Here is a 22426-nt window from a genome sequence, read left to right as displayed (position 1 = left end):
GTGTGGCATGGAAGACGGACCCTTCCCTACCCGGACTGGAGACCGGGGTCAGGGCCCCTCGCTTCCGTGGGTCTGTGTGGCATGGAAGACGGACCGTTCCCTACCCGGACTGGAGACCAGGGTCAGGACCCCTTGCTTCCGAGGGTCTGTGTGGCATGGAGGATGGACCCTTCCCCTCCAGGGCCCTGAGTTTGGCTGTCAGAGGGCAAGAGTGGCCCCAGGAGTGAATGCGGCGGCCCCTGCTGCTCCCAGCCGCATGGGTGGTGGTCTCACCTCTGAGAGGGGGCCCCACACACCACCTTCCTCACCCTGGGACCTCATGCCAACCTGCCATGGGTGGGCCATGCAGCCCGGAGCTCCGGAGCTTCCAGAGGTCTGTGAGCGGCACAGGCAGCTTTGAGGTCTATCGGAAAACAGGGCTCTTTCCTCCTCTAAGGTCAGGCTGCATTTATTACCAAAATCTAATTCTTCCCCTTTGGACGTCTGAGATCTATCAAAGGCAGCATGGGCCGTGTTAGGGTGAAATATGGCCTCTGAAACATGGTCTCTGCGTTCTTCCTTCCGCACGTGGGAACTCCTGCTACTGACGGCCCCGTCTTCAGGAGGATCAGCTGAGGGACGCAGGGAAGAATATTGGGGTCAGAGCTGCCAATTAACCTTCAGATTTCGTGGCCTGATTCATTAAGGGCCCCGGGCCTCTTCCTGCCAGAGGGGCGGGGCTGTGGAATAACAACGTCCCCCAGGGCCGTCTTTGCCGGCCACGGAGGGAGGAGGCCAGGTCGGGGCAAGGGCCGAATCAGTGCCGATGCTGCCATCCCACAGGTGGACGGGCACCAGGGCCCCTCTGCTGACAGGCCCGCGGTGGTACAGGCCCTGTCTCCTCCCAGTCCCTGACATCCGGATGCCGCTAACAGGGGCCCTGCACTGCTGCTCCTTCCAGAACCCATGGCAAGCAGCGCCCTTGCTCTTGCAGCCAAGCGGCGAATCTCTGTGAGCCTGAGTGTCCTCGTGTGTGAATTGGGGATTGGATCATGTTCGTAGCTGTCACAGCCAGGCGGTGAGTGCATCTGCACACGGAACGGGCTGCTCGACTGAGCTCACGCCATTGGGGGTGCCCAGCGGCCCTGCACTCTTGGCAGTGGCCTCCAGTGCGTGATCTGGCCTACCGCCTCTGAAGGCAGCTGCCTGCCTGTGTCCGTGTTGCAGACAGAGGACCTGGGAGATGGGGTGAAGGGGTAGGTTCGGGGTCACAGGTCAAGGAGGCAGAGCCGAGCTGGACCCGCGGCCCCTCCCACATTCTCCGTCTTCCTCTGTAGACTTGAGGGCTTCTCGTTTGCACTTGGCTCCCCTGTCCCTGATCATCTCCAGGAAGCAACCTGGACTGCATCGTCTGCCTTAAACTGGCCCATCAGAGCCTCTTCTGGCCACTGTGCACAAACTCCCCGGCAGCCCCTCTCTCACTCGCTGTGACCTGGCCAGCAGGCACTCACACGTGTACCTTTCCTCACATTCCCCCAGAGTGGGCTGTGGGGGACCCCACACCTGTCCTGGGGCCGTCAGACTCATCTCTAACTCAGGACCAGCCTTCCCCCGGGCACTGCCTGGGATTGAAACCCTTGTTCTCTCCAACCTTGTGGCTGTGGTTGACTTCAATGTCCTCTTTCCCAGCCCAGCTAGGGAGCTGACCATCCTGTGCCTGGATATGGGTGCCTACACCAGTCCTGTGATCCAGTCCCTCGTAGTGGAGGGAGGCTGGCAGCTGGCCCAGCTTCTGTGACCTGCAGGATAGGGTCCAGCGGGCTTCTGGACCCGCCTGGAGCGGTCCCAGGCCCCTGGAGGGCTCCACAGCGCCAGCTCCAGACAGCACGCTGGGAAGCACCCGGCCTAGGGGACGGCTCTGTGTGCGTCTAAGTGGAGCCAGTCCTAAGAATTAACGGTGGGGATAAATCGAGGCTTAATTACTTGGAAGGCCTTTCGGGTGAGAAGATTCAAGATAATCGCGGTTATCCTCCTGATGGCTCTGCTCAGTAGTTCCTCCCCAAGCAACCGTAAACCCTGGCGGCGGGGGGCGGGGCACAGGACTGTACCCTGAATGGTCACTTAGAGCCATGTTGGGGACAGTGGGCCTGGGGGTGCCGGCTCTCATCTCACGAGTGGCCTGGCCTCAGAGGTGGCTGGCAGGTAAAGCCCCGGGGCAGTAGGATCCGGAATGTCCAGGTGGCTTCCTGCCTGCCTGCCTGCCTGTTTCTCGGTGCTGGCTCCTGCGGGAAAGGCGTCCAACCCCAGAAAGGACCCAGGCAGCAGCCTGGGAACAGATGGTCAGCATCGCTGGGTGGTGTGGCGGCCCAGGCCTTCCCTTTGGGACCCACATCCTCAGCAGCAGCTACTCTTCAGGTTCTCGCCTCAGTCGCTGGAGCGTTGGGGCAGGTGTGCCCCTGAGTCATGCCTGATCCTGCGGCTTCCTGGCAGTGACCGGGTGGCTCCAGGTGTCGTCATTCTGTTGGCTGAGGGCTGGTCCCTCCCGGGTTGCTCGTAGTCTGGCTCTCAGAGTTACCGTTCTTAATGCAGTAACTTTATTACCACCACCACCAGAGGATCAGCCTTTATCAGCTCACCCCTCACTCTCGTTCCCTCCTGCGTGCCAATGGAGGCTGGCTGGTGTGACACGGGGGCCTCCTGTGTCTCTGGGCAGCCGCCACTCCCGCCTGTACTCAGCTTCCTCCCTGCCCTGGCTGCTCCTGGTTCCCCACCCCTCCGGCGGGGTGCTGCATTCACTGTCTCCTTCCCTCCCTCCCGCAGAGCTGAAGAAGCAGGTGGAGAGCGCCGAGCTGAAGAACCAGCGGCTCAAGGAGGTTTTCCAGACCAAGATCCAGGAGTTCCGCAAGGCCTGCTACACGCTCACCGGCTACCAGATCGACATCACCACGGAGAACCAGTACCGGCTGACTTCGCTGTACGCCGAGCACCCGGGCGACTGCCTCATCTTCAAGGTGGGTCCTGTGTGTGACTGCCCTCTAGCTCTCTGTCTCCTCTCACGGGGAGATACGACCGTAGCCCTCGGCAAAGGAGCAGCTTTGCGAAGGGGATGGTGTGGAGGGCCAGGCGGGAAGGAGGTACACTGGGCTATCCTGAGGCTTCACCTCCTGAGGCTTCACCCCCTGAGGCTTCTCAGCCTTGGGCCAACCCTATGTGGCTTTGCAGCCCTGGACCCTGTGAGTGTAGAAGGCCCTGGGCCGCTCCCTTGACTTTCTCAGCCTCTGTCTGTTGCAACTTGGGCTTCGTTCCATAAGGCCTGTGGCCGCAGGCATGTGTCAGTGTGTTCAGCGGCAGCAGCGCCTGGGGAGGACTGAAGTCCACGTGGGGCCGGGGCAGGGGCGCCTTCTAAGCCGCCAGGCTGCACGGCGGGACAGCAGCCAGAGGCCAGCGCAAGGCGAGGTAGACAGACTAGAAGAGGAAAGGAGAGCCGGCTGCGTCTCCACACCCTCGTCCTGTGAGCCAGCAGGCGCTCTTCTGGTTTGCTGGTGAAGCAGGACTGGGTCCACCATTGTGGACATGAAGAGTCCTTGGGTGAGCAGGGTCCGGTAGCAGAAATCGAGGTGTTACATGTTGACCCTCAGGGTGGAGGTGGCCCCACGTGGACCTCCAGCAGCTGGAAACCCGGGGTGACAACGGCTTGTTTGTCACTGCCCCAGTGAGCTAACCTGCCGTTTGTGAAGATGGTGCCGTCGGCCTGGCGTGGCATTGTGGCCCTGGTGAGGCCTTGCGGCCCCGTCTTGGCATGTGGCTGCTTCAGGAAGGTTGGAGGGGGCGGTGGCTGTGGGAGATCATGACGGGCAGAGACGGGCCCCACCTGGGACTGCTATGGTCTGGAACGGGCGTCTAAACCGCCTGCAGTCTGCAGCCTCTGCGCGTCTTTATAGAACCAAAAACCAACTTTAATTTGTATAAAGGCTGTACCCGGTGCGGCCTACGCATGTCCGCCAGCCTCTCACAGCAGCGAGCCGCTGCCTGTCTGATTTAGCCTGAGCCTGGCTGTTCCTCCTCCTCCTGCACAACCCGCCTGTCTTCACAGCCTGCGCCGCTCTGGGGCCCTGCGCTGGGCTTGCTCTGCGTTCCTTCTGGATTTCCTGCTTCTCAGATCACATTCATCCATTTCTGCACTCATGCAAGTCTCAAACCTTTGAATAATAAAAACACACCAAGTCTTTAAATAAGCTATCAGAAATGTACTTCTTCGCTTTTGTATAATTCTGTATACTTTGAATAATTCACAGAGGTGTTTAATGCATTATAGAAATTCCGTGGGTTTTGAAAATGATTAGTATTAATAAAGGCGTATCCTTGGCCGGGCGCGGTGGCTCAAGCCTGTAATCCCAGCACTTTGGGAGGCCGAGACGGGCGGATCACGAGGTCAGGAGATCGAGACCATCCTGGCTAACATGGTGAAACCCCGTCTCTACTAAAAATCCAAAAAACTAGCCGGGCGACGTGGCGGGCGCCTGTAGTCCCAGCTACTCGGGAGGCTGAGGCAGGAGAATGGCGTGAACCCGGGAGGCGGAACTTGCAGTGAGCTGAGATCCGGCCACTGCACTCCAGCCTGGGCGGCAGAGTGAAACTCCGTCTCAAAAAAAAAAAAAAAAAAGGCGTATCCCAAACCGTCATCACTTAACACATCACTCGTTACATCAACATTTACAAATTAAGAGGCGGCGTTTCCCCGGATCCCTGCGTGTGCTGTAGTTGAAGCGATGATCTTAGGAAGACCAACTCCAGCGGAACCTTGGGGCACCTTCCGCAGTGTTTTCTATTTAGAGTGTCGGAAATTCCAAAGAGGGAAGCAAGCCAGTCGTCATCCTCCCGCGAAAGGCAGCCGCCGTCCCGCTTTGCCGTGTTCCCTTTTGGTGTTCTATACCTAGGCACGTATGTAGGCATGTTCATTTACACCTGGGAACTCAGGATCCTGGGGTTCCATTGTGTGTGCTCCTGTGTTACTTTTAAAAAACCCCGTTAGCAAGTAGTTCCTTGGCCCCTGTCAGCACTGTGCGGGCTTCTGAAGCGCACCCCTGCCCGGTGTCCTCAGGTTTGCTGGACACCAGGTCCATCCCCGTCATACCCTCGAGCACGGGCCCTGCCGCTCTTCCTGCTCGAGCCAGCATCTCAGCTCCCTCGGCCCTCATTCCGCCCCCAGGACCCCGGCCATGGCAGGATGTTGATAGCAGAAGGCTTGGACTGGCCTCAGCTTGCCAGTGGCCGGACCTTCAGCCCCCACATCCTTGTGCGGGAACCCCTGCCCTCCTCCCTGCCTTGGAGCCCTCTTAGCCCCCAGGCTCCTGAGGTCAGGGAGAGGCAGGAAGTGGGCCCCAGGAGGAGGAGGCAGGCAGCAGAGAGCCCAGGAGCTGGCCAGCTCACCAGTCCTGCTCGCCCCAGGCCTAAAGGACACACAGTGTACAGGAGGCCTGGCTCGCCCTGAGGAGCCACGGTTCCTTCAGGGATCTGGCCTGGGTCCTGCAGCTCTTGCCGGGTGTCCCGCCTCCCTTCCTAGACCCTTGTGATCTGGAGCCTTGGCGCCCTCCCAGGCCACCCTCTCACTGCCCATCCTCCAGCCCTTGCTATCCCTTCTTTCCAGTGACAGGCCTGGCCTGACCTTCTGGACCACAGCCTGTCCTGGCCCAAGGCCTGCACGAATACGTCTTTGCAGGCCCTGTGAGGGCTGGCTGTGCTGGGTCAGGAGCCACGGAGCTGAGGCAGCCGCCTCCGGAAGGACAGACGGGCCACTGGCCCAGCGCTCCACCAGCAAGGCCTGGTGCCCACAGTGGCCCTGCTCGCCACCCTCCCGGCTGCCCACCACGCCTGCTCTGGGCCCTGTCCCGGGGGTTCGCACAGGTGGACAGTGTCAGGGAACAAGGTTGCTTTCAGCTTACCCGCTTTCCCCATGTGTGACATGCACTGTGTTTTCATGCTTGAAGCTCACAGGATCGGGGAGATTAAGAAAAGGATGGAAGGGCTTTACAAGTTGGTGTTTGCAGGCAGGGCTGAGAGCTCTGGGGTGGGCCTGGCAGGGGAATCTCTGGGCAACCCAGGCCAGGGGGTGACTGAGGTGAGCGTGTGGGCTGGTGCCCAAGCACTGCTGTTGCCAGCGGGGTGCCGGCTGGGCCTCTGCCTCGTCTGTAAAGCAGGCACAGTTACGTCTGACCCGCAGGAGTAAGTGGGGCCACGTTCCTGGCACTCCCGTCATGGTTGCCGAGACCCCACCTTGGTCCATCATTTTCGTTTCTGAGCAGTGAAGTCCCCGCAGGCAGAAGCTGCCAACTTGTGCCTGCGTTTCTCCCTGGAACCCCAGCACCAAGGCCCACCGGCTCCGTCCTCTTCATCTGGGCCCAGCTCGCTTGTAGACACCTTCTCCAGGAAGCCCTCTTGGGTTCCTCAGACGTGGGACCCCTTCTTCTGCTGGCTCCCCTCCTAGAACACCTGCCACTTTGTGTTTTTCCTGACAGGCAACTGCCAGAAGTTTTATTCTGTTGGGTTAGTTGTCCCTTGAGGGTCCCCAGGGAGCCTAAGCTTGCCCCTCCTGTGTTTCTCCCCACTGCTGGGTGCCTGGCTTTTAAAGATGCTTCTTGCTCCATTTCTCTCCCAGGCTTCCTTTCACAGCCTCTTTCCCCTGGCCTCACCCAACCCCCACCCTCTCCTCCTGCTCTTCCTCCTCCCTCTCCGCTCCTCCTCCCACTCCACATTCTCTCCTGCCCAGCCCACGTGCCCTGCTGGCAGCTGTGCCCAGCACCCCACTCACCCCCTCCCCTCTTTGAAGGGCTGGGGCCTCCCAGACCTTCCTGCGCCCCATCTGATTGACGTGGAGGGATCTCCTGCTCGAAGGATCTGGGCTTCTAGAGCATGTTCATGAGGGCTGACACTGGACACACAGCCTCACCTCCCCGAGTCTCAGTCTCCTCACCTGTTGAGTGGAAGTAACTGCGGCTCACTTCAGAGGCTGTAGGAGGCGAGTCTTATAAGTGTCACCTGTAGAGCGATCATGTTGCACCGGGATCCCTGTTGGCTAGTTCAGCTCCAGCCCATGGTGCACCCGTGCTTCTCCCAGAGCTGTGATCCTGCAACCCTGCCTGCCATCCCCAGAGCCACAGGATAGCTCTGCTGGCCCTCACTCGGTGTCCTGGTCCCTGCAGACCCTCTGGACGACCTGCAACGCTCAAGCTTTCAAAGGCTCCCTGTGAGCCTACTTCCCGAGTCCTCCGAGCTGCCCTTCATTGGGTGAGGCCTTCGGCCTCCTGAGAAATCCTCCCCCTTGGGTGCCAAGAGCTGCCGAGTCCTCTGGCAGGAGCTCTGACCAGGAGACCAGCGTTGTTCCTGCCCCATCCACCTGTCATTCCTGCCTCCTTTGTACCCAGGACACCAAGCTTGGTGACAGGAGAGGCACTTGTGCTGTTCACGGCTGCCCCACGCCCCCAGCTCGGGGCCTGGCTTATGGAGAGGGCACTCTAGGGCTCTGCCAGACAGACAGAAAAACAGGTTCCAGGGGAGAAAAAGGGAAGAGATAAACAGCGAACAGACAGCAGCCAACCTGTAGGGCCAGGGCTCATGTTGGCACCTCTGCCTGCAGATGGTCACTGACTCGTCGGGGCCATGCAGCGGTGGCCCCGGTCTCCATTGTCCAGAGGAGAGATAAGAGACACTCTGGAGTCACCTTGTCCTGGCCAGCTCCTGACCCTGGTGTGCAGCCTTGGCGAGGCCACTGCGCTCCTGTGAGACTCAGTTTCCCAGTCTCATGAGGAACGTGATCTGGGTGCTCCCTAGGGGCCCTGACCCTGGTCTCCTGGCTTCAGAAAGGCACCCCCAGGGCACTGAGCATGACGAGGTGCACCCAGAAGGGTCTGCCCCGAGCTGCCCTCCTGAGATAGGGCCACGGAGGGCAGAGGCCAGTGTGGGAGGGCAGAGAGAGCAGGGAGATAGGCCCCCTGCCCCGCCCCGCCCCACCTAGGAGCTGGCATACGTGGCTTCTGTGTTCCTAAGAGATCTCGCCAAACCCCAGCCTCCTGGCCACATCATTCATTTTATCTGATTTTACCCCAAATGATTCTTCTGGCAGAAAGGGGGCTGCAGACGGAGTTAGAAATAGCCAAGCCTGTTTCCAGTCGAGCGGGTTCCACAGATGTGTGCTGGGATAATTGAGGGTTTGCCACACCGTCCCCACCGCTTTGCCGAGGAGAACAGGGCTTCCCATCCCAGCCAGGACCAAGCCTCTTGTTGCTGCGTGGGTGGAGGGAGCTGCCTGCCCAGGCTGCCGTTTGGGGGAAAGGCAGGCAAATCTCAGCTCCAGCTCTTCCCAGCGGGAACCTGCTGCCTCTGCTCCTCTCCCTCCCGAGAGGAGACAGAGATTCCAGAGTCCCTAGATCTTCTGGGAAGGCCATACCCTGCCTGGGCCTGGAGGGAGGGAGGCTCAGCTCCTGGTCCCTCCATCCTGGCTGCACTCCTCCCAGTGGTTCTCACGGAATTCTCCCCACCTCCCTTTTCCCCTCTTAAGACCCAGGGAAGGAAGCCTCCTTGATGGTAAGAAGTGGATTGACCAGGCCAGGGGCACGGAGCAAATGCAGTTTGGGGCAAAACCGTGAACTTCTGGGGTCCAGGAGACACACTGGTTCCAGCAGGCTCCTCGTTCCTTGCTGCCTGGGGCCTTCCCCGGCTCAGAGGCCTGCAGGGTGGGCGTCAGGGCCAGAGGCGTGGACGGCACAGATTGGAGAACTGCGCAAACCCAGCACCACCACCGTGTGTGACTTCACCATTGAGCATAGCAGATCTGTGGCGATGTCGACCTGCCGGGTGTGTTGTATGGATGAGGGGGAAAGGTATACAGGTCCAGCCTCCCCGATTCGAAAACCTGAAATCGGAAATGTTCCAAAATCCACAGCTTTTTGATTGTGGATCTGTCGCTCAAAGGAAACGCTTAATGGAGCGTTTCCGATACCGGATTTTCAGATTAGGGATGAATATTTGCATAAGATGCTTATTCAACCAGTAGTCACGTAATACAGATATTCTAACAGCCGGAAAAACCGGAGATCCCAGACACTTGGTCCCGAGCATTTCCAGTAGGGGATACTCAGCATTCACCTGTGTGTGTATGTGTAAGTCTTAATACAGTCTCACTTCGCTGGATGACAGGGATGCATGCTGAGGAATGTGCTGTTGGGCAGTGTTGTCTCTGCGGGAACTTCCTAGAGTGACTTACACAAGCCTGGGCCGTGCAGCCTCCCGCACCCCTAGGCCGCACGGCCTCTCGTACCCCTGGGCCGTACGGCCTAGCGTGCTGCTGCCAAGCTGCAAAAGTGTGCAGCTCATGACCGTGCTGAATGCAGTAGGCCGCCGTGGCACAGTGCTAAGCATCTGCCTGTCTGCACGTGTCTAAATATGGAAAAGGTGCTGTAGACATGACGTATGAAGGGTGGAAGGTGGTGCACCTGCATCACAGTGAACGGAGCTCACAGGGCTGGCAGGTGCTCTGGGCAAGCCGGTGAATGGTGGTGAGTGAGTGTGAAGGCCTCGGACATTACTGTGCACAACTGAAGACTTTATAAACGCTGTACCACTTAGGCTACACTCAATTCTTAAAAATGTTTTTCTTTCTTCAATGATAAATGAATGGCTGGGCACAGTGGCCTATGCCTGTAATCCTAGCATTTGGGGAGGCTGAAGTGGGTGGATCTCTTGAGCCCAGGAGTTCAAGACCAGCCTTGGCAACATAGCAAGACCCTGTGTCTACAAAATATTTCAAACTTAGCCAGGCGTGGTGGTGTCTGCCAATAGTCCCAGCTACTCCAGAGGCTGAGGCGGAAGAATTGCTTGAGCCCCAGGAGTTAGAGGCTGCAGTGAACTATGATCGCAACACTGCACTCTAGCCTGGGTGACAGAGTGAGATCCCATCTCTAATAATAATAATAATAATAATAATAATAATAAATTTTGCTGTAACTTTTTGAGTTTACAAATTTTCAAATTTTGTGTATGTATGTACGTATTTAGAGATGGAGGCTAGCATGCTCTGTCACCAAGCTGGAGTGCCTTTGCATGATCACGGCTCACTACAACTTCTGCCTCCCGAGTTCAAGCAATTCTCCTGCCTCAGCCCCCCGAGTATCTGGGATTACAAGCATGTGCCACCACACATAGCTAATTTTTTCGTACTTTTAGTAGAGACGAGGTTTCACCATGTTGGCCAGGATGGTCTCAATCTCCTGACCTCGTGATCCTCCTGCCTCGGCCTCCCAAAGTACTGGGATTACAGGCCTGAGCCACCGTGCCTAGCCTTTAAAAATTTTTTTTGTGTAACACTTAGCTTAGAGCACAAGCACAGTGTACAGCTATAGAAAAATGTTTTTGTACAGCAGCCTTCCTAGGAAGCAGAAATAGCCCCGCGCCCCTAATCTTTGTGCCGGCCCGGGATGGTGTTTCTATGCACCCTTCTTTCCCCCTGCTCATCGTTGCTGCGCCTGCCAGACCTCGGCTGGGGGAGGTTAGGAGGCAGGGTAGGGGGGAGGTGGCGCAGAGCCCGCTGCTGGCGTCTGCTTATCCCGCCAGGGTCCCGCACAGAGCCCGCTGCTGTCTGATCCCGCCAGGGTCCCGCATGGAGCCCGCTGTTGGTGTCTGTCTGAATCCGCCGGGGTCCCTCATTCTCACTGTTGCATGGACTGCAGAACTGCCAGACAGGAAGGCTGTGCGCGTCCCCAGGAAAAATGAGAACGTGGGCATCCGGCAGGGTCCAGACTCCTCTACGGATGCAGGTTGGCCCTGGAAAATGACTTCTGGCCTCAGCTCCCCAAGTACAAAGTAGAGCCCGTGAGCCCACTTCTCAGGTGCTGAGCGATGGCGAGCTGATAACACAGCACAGGTGGCCTCGGTGTTTCAGGGTTCCCTCCTTCCTCGTGTCTCCCTCCTCCTCTCCCCCACACACCTGCAGTGGCCGGCACAGCGCTGGGCCTCCGTGGAAACTGGCAGGATGGGCTTGCCTGGTGTCTTTGCCCGTTACGTTGCTATAAAGGAATATCTGAGGCTGGGTGGTTTCTAGAAACCGGGAGTGTGTTTGGCTCACAATTCTGGTGGCTGCAAAGTTCAAAAGTATGTGTACATTTGGTGAGGGTCTCAGGCTGCATCCACTCATGGCAGGAGGGGAAGAGGAACTGCCCACGTGGGCAGAGATCTCATGGCAGGAGGCCAAGGGGGTGGGGTGCCAGGCTCCTTCTAACAACCAGCTCTCATGGGAACAAAGAGACCTCACTAGTTCCCTCAAAGGCAGTACCAGGCCGTGGGTGAGGCCTGTTACCCCGTGACCCAGACACCTCCTCCCTGTAGGCCACACCTCCAACAGTGGGGATCCCATTTCAATATGAGACTTGTCAGGAACAAACCAACAGTACCCACACCACAGCACGTGGTCCAGGGGCGAGACCCTCCCGGGGATCCGAGCCCACCATACCCACACCAGGCAGAGCGTGTGGTCCAGGGGTGAGACCCTCCCGGGGATACGTGCCCCTCCCTGGAGACGATTCTCCATTCCTACCATAGAGAGGGGCCAAGAAGGCCCGGGTCCTGTGTGTCTTGAGAGTGGAGGCAGCTCCACCTCCCAGCTGCCTTTGCAGCCCTGGGGATGGGCGGCCTTCAGGACATCGCCAGTCTGGGGCCTAGAGCCCAGCTGTTGCTGTGGACCCTGACGAGCTGTAGCAGCAGACCTCCCCAGCTCTGAGCTTTGGAGTCTCATGGGGGGCTGGTCCTCTGCCTGGGTGGGGTGAGGGGAAGGAATTAGCTGGACCTGGAGCCACTATGCTGGCTCGGAAGGTGAGGAAGGGCTGAGCCACAAACATGGCAGGCTCAGCTGACAGCAGCAAGCGTCTTGCCATAACCTGGAGCCTGCAGGGGGCACACTACACAGGCCCTGCGTGAGTCAGCCCAGGGGGAAGATGCGTGTCGCTCCAAGGGCCTGGCTGGGTGAGCCTGCGGAGGCTGCGTGGCTGAGCCTGTGACTTCCGTGAAGCATCTCCTTGCGTTGCAGGGAACGTCAGAGATGGTGCAGGGGCGGCTCCACGCGGGGAGAGTGTTTTCAGAACCACCCGTCCAGGCTTGGCCCTGACCAGGCTCGGGATGTGTGGCCAGGCTGCTGTGGAGCCCCTGGGCTGAGCCTGGCCTGGGGTCCAGCGCTGGCAGAGTCCTCCTGAGGGGCCCTAGCAGTACAGAGGCCAGGAAAATGGTGAGAGTGGCTGTGAGGATGCCACCTTTTCTGGGCACACCAACCACACCATCCCCCAGCCACTCCAGCATCTGTGGCCTTGCACAAGTGTTTGCTGAATGGAGGTGGTCTTTGGCAGTGTCGCTGCTGGTCAACCCCCATCAGGGAGTGGGAGGGGCGGGACCCAGGCCAGAGCTGCCTTGCTGTGGTTGTCACCTGCTTCTGCCAGCCGCAGGACCTGGACACATGGCTTCACCTCCTCAAGCCTTGTCTTCTTTTATGAGGGCCTGGATCATTGCATCTGCCTGAGGGTCGTGGTGACAGTGCCCTTGACCAGTACGTCTACAAGTGCCAGGCACGTTGGGGACCCTGTATGCCTGCCACATGGCCCTGAGTGGATCCCAGCCACTGTCTGCTGACTTCAGGCCACAAAGAGCTGCAGGTCAGCGAGTGCATCGCAGAAGCTTTCGGGGCTCATCAGTGAGAACTGCAGGGTGGTTGCGGGAGGAGCAGGTCAACCTCTCCTGTCCTAGGCCTGGACCTCACACTGGCCTCACACACGATACCACTGACACATGGACACAAACACAGGCCCACGCATGCACAGCCCCCACATGCATGCATGCTCACACACGTATGTACAGGCAGTTACACACCACATACATGCACACACATGCACAGCCACCCATGCGCCTGCATGCACATGCATGCACACACATGCCCACACATGCACAACCACCCACATACATGCATGCTCACACACATGCACAAGCAGCCACACCACACACATGCATGCACACACATGCACACACATGCACAGCCACCCACATGCACACATGCTCACACACACATGCACGGGCAGCCACACACCACACACGTGCATGCTCACACAATGCATGCACAGCCACCCACATGCATGCATGCTCACACACGCATGCACAGGCAGCCACACATCACACGCGCGCATGCTCACACATGCGCAGGCAGCCACATACATGCACACCTGCACACACATTCTCATGGTTGGCCTCTGTCTCTCTCGGGCATCCCACGTGACACCTGCTTCCGTGATCTGGATCCAGGGGCAGGGAGAGAAAGGGAGTTGGGCAGTGTGGTCCCTGCCAGAGTCCCCCCAGTCCAAGTGAGTGTTTCAAGGGCTGTGAAGACACACAGTATGCAAACTGCCATGTTAGAAAAGAGAGATGTGGAGTCTCCTTCCTGTCCTCCCCACCTCTGCTATGCGGTCACTGACAGCCCTGAAGCCTTCTCACCAGGGACCTGTGGGGCAGGACTGTGTGAGACAAACAGCTCCCGGCACCACCTGCTGGAGTCTGGCTCCACACCCCAGCTGGCCCCAGGGAGCTGCTGGCCTGGGCCAGGAAGGGTGCAGGACCAGGGCCACAGACCTGTGTGCACTCCTCAGCTGCTGCCCCAGCCCTGCAGCAGGTCTCTGCCTGTTTGCACACAGTGCCATGTGCTCGGCCATGGCTGGCACCAGCAGAGCAGGGCCTACCTAGGGTCACCCAGGTCCCAGGCTCAGGTCCAGACCCTTCTTCCCACCAGGCTGGCCCAGGGTTTCGCTGACCCCTGCTGCCCTGGAAGTGTTGAAAGCAAAGAACTCGCACACGCCCACACGCCTGTTTGCAGATACAGTATAGTGTGCAAGCCCCAGGCGGACCCTCTCCCACCTGTACCACCGTGCTCTCCCACTCAGCTGCCCATTCTTGTCACCGAGCCTGTGCAGTGGTGTCAACTCGTGAATCAAGGACCTGCTGTCCAGCTGGGGCGTGTTGACACAGGCTGAGATTTGCACAGGATTTATCCCTCTCAGATGAAGCATCCACTTTGCTGCCCGTGGGTGTAGACGTGACCTTGGTAGCTGCCCTGTTCTTTCCTTCTGAAGCAGGCTTGTGGATAAGCAGGCACATCTGGCAGCCCCCCATCTCCCGTGCACTGATCTTGCACAGATCAGGACTCAGGACTCCAGGCTCTGGGAGGGGCACTTACCCCCAGAGGACAAGCCTCTTAGTGACTAGCCCTATGCCGTTCCAGGCCCAGAGCTGGCCGCCAGGTGCCCAGAAGTGAACCTGGCCCTCACAGCACTCCTGGGCTGACGGGAAGGTAAACGTGCCCACGGGTCTCTACAGGTCACTGGGATGAGGCTGCCCTAATCTGGGATGAGAGCTGGTGAGGGCCCAGGTGGGTCAATCCTGGGGTGGAGGCAGTAGGACCTCATGGAGAAAGAGGAGGCTGCTGGGGGCATAGAATGGGAAGCCAGGCATGTGGCCCCCAGGTCTGGGGCCAGAGATGCCGGGCGGGGGTTCCTGCTGGGGTGTCTGCCTGCCCTGTTCCATCTTCCTCACTCCTCTGCTGAGGAGTGGGCCCACCCGATCCAGGAGCCAGGCTGGAGGAAGAGAGACAGGACTGGAAGGGCCAAGACAGGGAGAGGCTCTGGGTGCTGGGCTGCCGAACCCTCGGGGATCTGCCTCTGCTGCACAGAGCAGCAGCCAGAGCTGCGGGGGGGTCAGGTGAGTGGGCACCTTGGGGTTGTCATGGCAACAGCTCTTAGCCATCGGTGGATGGAATCAGGGGGTTGAAGGCCGGGCATTCAGGAGCCCGTACCCTGCAGGGCCACTTAGGAAGCAGGAGCTGCAGTGGCCCACCGTGGGACAACTCCGCATATCACACATTGACCTGGAATCTGCCCTCCCGACCGCACCCCTGTGGCCCCCACACCCCTGCAGCCCAGCCCCCTGGATTTCTCTCCTGTCTGAGTGTACCGGCCTCCGCCTGATGCTCACTGCTGTGCGTTTGAGCTTCAAAGCCCTCATTAAGCCCTCTCCATCTTTCTCCAGGCAGAGCTGGGACACAGGTTTTTGGGGATAGACTGAGAACAAAGGACCTGAGAGAGGGACACTATGGTGTGGGCAGAGGGCACGTGAGAGGCAGCCCTTCATGGAGCTCTGGGCAGGGAGTGGTTCCTGAGACTGGTTCCTTGAAAGTAGTGTCCGTGTGTGGGGACGTCCGCACAGGGACCTGGAGCCATCACTGAAGCTGGAGCAGCAAGGTCCTTTCTCTTCCCCCGTCCTGCTATGACTCCACCACGTGGCCTCTGCTCCTGGGCCCCTGCCTTGGGTCCAGTGGTGATGACTAAGTACTTAGGTTGTTGAAGTGTGCTCACCATGCACATGTATGGGTTTTGACCAACACAGGTAATTTCATGCCCAGTGATCCCCAATTCTAAAGCTGAGATGACCTCTGCCTGTTTCCAGAGGGTGACATGAGGGGTGCACTCCACCACACTGTGTCCCAGAGCAGCTGCTCCACACTGCAGATTGCCCGCTGCCCCCTTGCCCCACGGCCCGCTCCGCCTGTGTCTGAGGGCGCTGTGCCCTCCCTGCTGTGGCTTAGGCTGCCCCTAGGGCTCTGACCTGTGGAACACCAGACAGGAGGCCTGGGCTGGGGGCCCCAGGGTGCAGGTGTGGTCCGCTCCACACAGTCCTCCCACGTCAGACCGGGGGTCCTCCTCCACCCACTCAGACAACTCCCCTGCTGCCCAGCCCCTCTCAGGCTGTCTCACCAGGCCACTCTCAGTCGTCTCTCAGGCCTGGTGACATTTTGGAATGGAAATGAAGTTCGGCAGTGATTGGGCCGAGAAGCAGGAAGATGCAATGGGAGTTCGGGCCGAGGGAAGGTCAGCAGGACGGTCTCAGGGCCTCCACACGCTGGGGAATCCCAGCTAGGCCCCTGACACATTGCTCCTTGAGAGCATCGAGGCCTGGGACGCAGCTGGAGGCTTCCCAAGCCAGAGGCAGGGGAGCTGGTGGTTGCCCGGACATGTGGGTGGTTGGCTAGGGGTGTACCGGTGGATGATTGGGGTCCATGGGTGGGTGGCCAGGGACGTGCTCTTGGGCGCCCAGGTGTGAGGGTGGGTGGCCATGTCTCTTCGGCCAGGGCAGCTGCGAGCAGGGCTGTGCCACCAAACGCCATGCATGCCTCAGCTGTCTACCTCCTGGCCACTGGCCCTGCCCCAAGTGGAGGCTGGCCCAGGGGCCAACCTTGGCTTTCAGTCCCAGTGCTGCCTCCTGTTGGCCACGTGCTCTCGAATGAGCTGCTCGCCCTGGTGTGGTTGTGAGGATCGAGCAGTCAGATGCAGGGGAGTCCCTGGCTGGTAGTGCAGCACGGGACCTGCGGCTCCTCCTCCAGGCTTCCTTCTGCTGCATGTGGTTCTCCTAGCCCGGGTATCCAGGAGGCTCCCCGGCCTGACCATGTGTCAGGGCCTGCCTATAGGTCAGATTTAGCTTCACTCAAGGCTCTTGCCTCAGGTTGAGTCCTGGAACTCTGAGCTGGGAGTTGGTATCTGGTTTGAAACTTGTCTGGGTAATGGAGACACCTGGTGGCTTCCTTTTAATACGGCTTGGGGCACGCACACTGCCCTCTGAGCCTGGACCCGCACCCTCTGCCTCGACTTCCATGAAATCAGGCCTTGGGCCTCGTGACCCAGGCCAGGGCACCCTCTCTGCTGCCCTGGGCAGGGCAGAAGTGTTTTGTGTGGATTGTGCCTAAGGAGGTTGGAGACGTCAGAGGTCAGGGAGCTGTCCGTTCCCTGGTGCTGAAGCTGAAGTTGAAGTCAGAGCAAGGGTTTCCAGGACACTGGAGCTTGGCCTTCAGGCAGCAGCCAGTGGGGAGCTGGGCTGATTCCCATGGCAATGGGCATCCTGCTGGCGTGGGCAGCCCTCCCCATGACTCATGGCCCCAGGCATTCAGAAAAGACTGCTGCCTCTGAAAAGGAAGCTCATACCCAGGCCGTTTGTGATTCACGGGTTTGGCGTTAAGGAGCTCCTACATACCAGGGATCGTTTGTGAATCAGGATTCCGGTGTTAAGAGGCTCATGGTGGGGGTGGGGTGGACATTTGTGATTCACAGTTTGGTGGTTTGGGTACCTGGGGCCGTTTGTGACCTGAGTTTTGGTGTTAAGGAGCTGGTTCCTGGGGCCATTTGTGACAGGAGGTTTGGTGTTAAGGAGCTGGTTCCTGGGGCCGTTTGTGACAGGAGGTTTGGTGTTAAGGAGCTGGTTCCTGGGGCCATTTGTGACATGAGTTTTGGTGTTAAGGAGCTGGTTCCTGGGGCCGTTAGTGACAGGACGTTTGGTGTTAAGGAGCTGGTTCCTGGGGCCGTTTGTGACAGGAGGTTTGGTGTTAAGGAGCTGGTTCCTGGGGCCATTTGTGGTGCAGGGTTTGGTGTTTCTCAAGACTTCAGTTCTCTACATAGATTTCTAAAGGAGTAAAACTGCCAGTGTCTTCTCACCTCAGCACCGACCCGGGATCAGAGTCACAGCTGCCCTGGTGATGGAGGCAGGCCTGGGTGTGGACCCCAGCAGTGGGAAGGGGTGCCAGGGGCCATGCAGCGGGCCCGTGGCAGGGCAGTGGCCAGAGCCCATATCATGCCCACCCGGCAGCCTTCCTGCTCGCTGCACAGGTGTGTGGCATCCTCAGAGGTGCTCACGCTCCAGGCCTGGCTGAGGAAGGGCCGTGAGCAGGACCCTGTGGCCATGGGTGGTGCTGCCAGGAAGTGGTTAACTGACAAGGCCACCCCAGCAGTCCCTGGGAGGCTCCAGCCAGAGCAATGTCAAAAACATGGCCAGCCTGCCCCTCACCTCTTCCCCCTCTCCCTGACAGGTAGGCAAGGCCATTCACAGGCTCTTCTGGAGCCTTCCCATCTCGCACTGGAGCAATGAGGTCTACACAGACAGTTTAATTTGAATTTGCCTCTCTGGATTCCCTGAATTGAGAGTGGAATTGCTTTCAACACATGCTGACTTCACATCCCATCTTGTTGCTTCAGCTGTGGTTCAGGACGTCCAAGCAGCTATGTTCACATGTGCTGGCATCTCCCAGGTGCCCTCTGCCCAGCACATTCACCTCCTGAGGCATCCCGGGGTGTGGGCCTCCAGGCAGGGTGGGGTACTTGCAGTAAGGTGAGCTCTGCCCTCCCAAGGCTGCCGCTCCTCATCTCGTGCCCTGACCCCAGCCACAGACCTTGCTGATGGATGTGCATGGTGAACGGTGTCTGCCCACCACCAAGTTCAAGCAGGTGGAGGCTCGGAGTGATTCTCAGTCCCTTAGAGATGGTGCAGGGGAGGTCGCCAGTTGTGGGGCCCGAGGATGTGGGCAAGCCTCTGGCTTAGATCACCCTTCTACCCTGGCACCGGCAACACAGGACTGCTCACCAAAATCAGAGTATTCTTCATATCCGCATAGAGAATTCCTCATGGCTTAATGAAGTATGTAGGAGAAGATGCCAGTGGCTCGTCATCTATCACCCGGAGTCGGGGTGGGGGCACCACGGGCCTCGGGCTGTGTCTGCTGCCTTCCCGCCACCTCTGCATCCCCACATCTCCATGTCTGTTTCCTGATGAAATCAGGGCTGCAAAAGATCGTTTTGTTTCCTGCTCTGTTCCTTTGATACTGTGTCATGAGCATTTTATGCTCAATTAAATATTTCCTCGGTGGTGGTGTTTAATGGTTGCATAATGTGCTATTTCGTGGTCGTGCCGTAATTTACTTAAAATATTTCCTTGTTGTAGGATGTTTAGCCTGCTCCTCTTTGTATTTACTCACCTGTTGATTTATCTTTCACTGTGTAACAAAGTATCTTAGCAATCATCTGTCAACACAAATCTTTCTCTGGCTACCTCTTTAGGTTCCTCGTAGATTGATTATTAGTTTGGATAAAATTAATTAATTGGATAAATTATTAACCCATTTATGCTGGCGGTTGCAAATTTTTTTGTGAAAAATCAGACCTTGGCGATGACCTTGAACAGCAGGATATAAATAACTCCCACAAGCTTAACGTTCCAATAATGGAACACTAGGCATAAATGGGTTAATTCAAGTGCGTGACCATTTAAACCCATATTTGAGTTGTTTTGCATCTATTTCAGCCATATAATACTTCAGCGAATGAGACTTGGCTCATCTGGTGTGATTCTGAGACCACAGAGCTGGGAGGACTTGGTCATGGCTCATAATCTTAACGAAACCCCATGTATGTGGCAGAACAGTTCCTGTCTCCGTCTTACCGAGATCGGCACACTGGGGCCCTGGTTTGCCTAAGGTTCTGCAGTTAGACGGGGTCTGAGCCAAGAACCAGGCATCCCACCTGGAGAGCCCTCTGTCAGCTCAGCTCTGCAGCCCAGACTCCCCTCCAGGCTCCAGGCTCCAGGCTCCAGGCTCCAGGCTCCACTCCTGAGCTGAACCATGGGGCTGCTGTGGCCTGGCCAGGGAGCAGGGAGGAAGACGGGGCTGTTACCAGCTCATTCGTCTCTCAGTTCCATCTGTTCTCTGGATCCCAGGCTCCCCATCAGCAGTGAGACCCCTGCCTCCACAGAGTCCTGTGAGTGACCAGGACACCCTGCAGCTCGCCTGCCTTCAGGGACTGGGTGCTTTCTGCTGACCATACTGTACTTCCTCTTGCTTTGGAAATGACAGTGAAGATTGTGTGTGAGCATCCTTCTGGGGTTTGGTGTGGAGCCCCTGAGATGGAACGCATGCGGGTTTGCCAAATTGAGGGCCCGCTGTGACTGCAGGAAGTCTGTTTGTAGTGAGCGGGGAAAGGCCAGGAGGCTCAAGGAGGGGAGGACTTTGGGGCCGCCTGGCCATGGCCCTTTGTCATCACTGTGTCTAGTGGCCTCCCTTCCTCCCAAGGCTCCATCTTTCCTCAAGTTTGGGCTTTGCGGGGAGGTCCCAGCAGCTCCCCAGCTCCCCTAACCAGGACAGCCTCGGCTTCTGGGGGCCCTGCAGAGACGTCATGACCTGGTGCAGGGCTTCCCAAAGCTGCCTGTGGCCGCGTCTGCCCAGCCTGGGTCACCGCAGGTAGGATCCAGGAACCCAGGTATTGGCAGGCTCCCAGGAAACATGGATGTCATCAGCCCAGGTTTGAGGGCTGCTGATTAGGACCACTGTGGGGATACAGAAGGTGTGTCTGGCTCTCACCTGTCACTCCTGTAGGAGTTGTGGCGAGTCCTAGTTGGCCTATTCCAGCAACTCTTGTTTAAAGGACTATCCCTTCCTGATTGAATTACCTTGGTACTTTTGTTGAAAATCAGTTCGCCTTATGTGTGGTTCTGTTTCTGAACTCTCTGTTCCATTCAGGTGATCTTGTGCTACTGTCTTGAATACTGCAGCTTTATAGTAAGTCTCAAAGTCAAGTAACGTAAGTCCTCCAATTTTGTTCTTTTTCAAAATTAGAGCTATTCTAGATCCACATAAATTTTGGAATTCGCCTGTCAACTTCTACAAAAAAGCCTACTAGGACTTTGATTTGGATTATATTCAATCTGTAGATCAATTTGGGAAGAATTGGCATTTTTTTTTTTTTTTTTTTTGGAGACAAAGTCTCACTCTTCTCGCCCAGGCTGGAGTGCAATGATGCGATCTCGGCTCACTGCAAGCTCTGCCTCTGGGGTTGAAGCAATTCTGCTGCCTCAGCCTCCCAAGTAGCTAGGATTACAGGCACCTGCCACCATACCCAGCGAATTTTTGTATTTTTAGTAGAGACAGGGTTTCACCATGTTGGCAAGGCTGGTCTCAAAATTCCTGATCTCAGGCAATCCAACCACCTCTAATACAGGCATGAGCCACTGTGCCTGACTGGGAAGAATTGACATTCTCACGATATTGTGTTCCAATCCATGGAAATGATATATTTCTCTATTTATATAGGTCTTTACCTTCTCTCAGCAATGTTTTTTATTTTCCAATATACAGGTTATGTGTATTTTTAAAATACTTAGCTCTAACTAGTTCATGTTTTCATGCTTTTGTAAATGTGCTTTAAAATTTTTATTTTCCAGTGTTTCATTCCTAACGTAGAAATAATTGGCTTTTATATATTGATCTCATATTCTGTAACCTTGCTGAATTTACTTATTAGTTCTAGGAATTTTTTGTAGTTTCTTTAGGATTTTCAACATAGACATTATATCATGTACATAAAGTTAGAGTTTTATGCCTTCCTTTTCAACTTTTATGCCTTGTATTTGCTTATCTTGCCCTTCAGTACTGGCTAGGAATTTCAGTACAATGCTAAATAAGAATGGTGAGGGGACATTTTCACCTTGTTTCTGATGCTAATGAGAAAGCATTCAGTATTTTGACATTAGTATGCTGTTAAATATGGGTTTTTCATAGATATCATTTATCAGGTTGAGAAAGTTCCCTTTTGTTCTAGTTGCTAAGAGTCGAATTTTGTCAGTTTTTTTTATGTCTATTGAGATGATCATATGAACTTTCTTATTCTGTTGATATTGTAAGTAATACTGGTTGATTTTTTAAAATGTTAAACCAACCTTACATTCCTAGGATAAACCCCACTGGGTCACTTTTTATATGATTGCTAGATTCAATTTTGTAATTTTTAGGGAGAATTTTTGCATCTATGATCTTGTGCAATATTCATCTGTGGTTTAGTTTTTCTTGTAATGTGTTTGTTTGCCTTGGTATCAGGATGATGCTAGCCTCAAAAATGAATTGGGAAGGGTTTCCTCCTCTTTTTTCTGGAAGAATTTGTGTGAGGTATTTCTTCCCTAAATGTCTGATAGAATTCACTAGTGAGGTCGTCTGGGCTTGGCATTTTCTTTGTAGGAAGCTTTTTAAGTTATGAATTTAATTTATTTAATAGATATGGGACTACTCAGATGTTTTCTGAGTCAGTTTTGATCATTTTTATCTTCTTGAGTTTTGCTCATTTTGTGTATACTGTCTAATTTATTGGCATAAAATCATTGATAATAATTCATTATTATCCTGTATTACCCGTAGTATCTGTAGTGCCATCCCTTCTTCCATTTCTGATTTTGGCAATATGTATTGTCTCTTTTTTCTTCATCACTCTAAGTTTTATTGATTTTTTTTATCTCTCTCCTTTCAGATCTATCAGGTTTTGCTTCCTGTATTTTTAATCCCTATTTTGGGGTACATACACAGTTAAGATTGTTATATCTTCTTGGTCACTTGCAATTGTAATTATAATTATGCAGTGTCTGTCTTCATCCCTGAAATATTCTTGTTCTGAAGTCTGACTTGAGTAAGATTAATATAGCCACTCCTGCTTTCTTACCATTTTAATATTTATATATACCTATCATATCTATTTCTAATCTTTTAATCTACTTGTGTCTTTATATATATATATAT

At 56.0% G+C, this 22426-nt stretch overlaps 1 protein-coding gene across 5 annotated transcripts in view; it reads left to right on the top strand.

Annotated features, from left to right (window-relative positions):
- The window catches only part of MAD1L1 (MAD1 mitotic arrest deficient-like 1 (yeast)), a 416346-nt gene that overhangs the window by 330601 nt on the left and 63319 nt on the right, over window positions 1-22426 (top strand). For all 5 annotated transcript variants that reach the window (XM_011956957.1, XM_011956959.1, XM_011956961.1 and 2 more), the window contains one exon: window positions 2800-2990. In XM_011956957.1, coding sequence (XP_011812347.1) covers window positions 2800-2990 — 191 coding nt within the window. The remainder of the gene's footprint in view (window positions 1-2799; window positions 2991-22426) is intronic.

The sequence above is a fragment of the Colobus angolensis genome, unplaced genomic scaffold, assembly GCF_000951035.1.
Source record: "Colobus angolensis palliatus isolate OR3802 unplaced genomic scaffold, Cang.pa_1.0 Scaffold43, whole genome shotgun sequence".
In the NCBI taxonomy this organism is placed as follows: Eukaryota; Metazoa; Chordata; class Mammalia; order Primates; family Cercopithecidae; genus Colobus; species Colobus angolensis.
The sequence above is the reverse complement of the archived record's forward strand: the minus strand, read 5'-3'. Positions and strand labels throughout refer to the sequence as shown.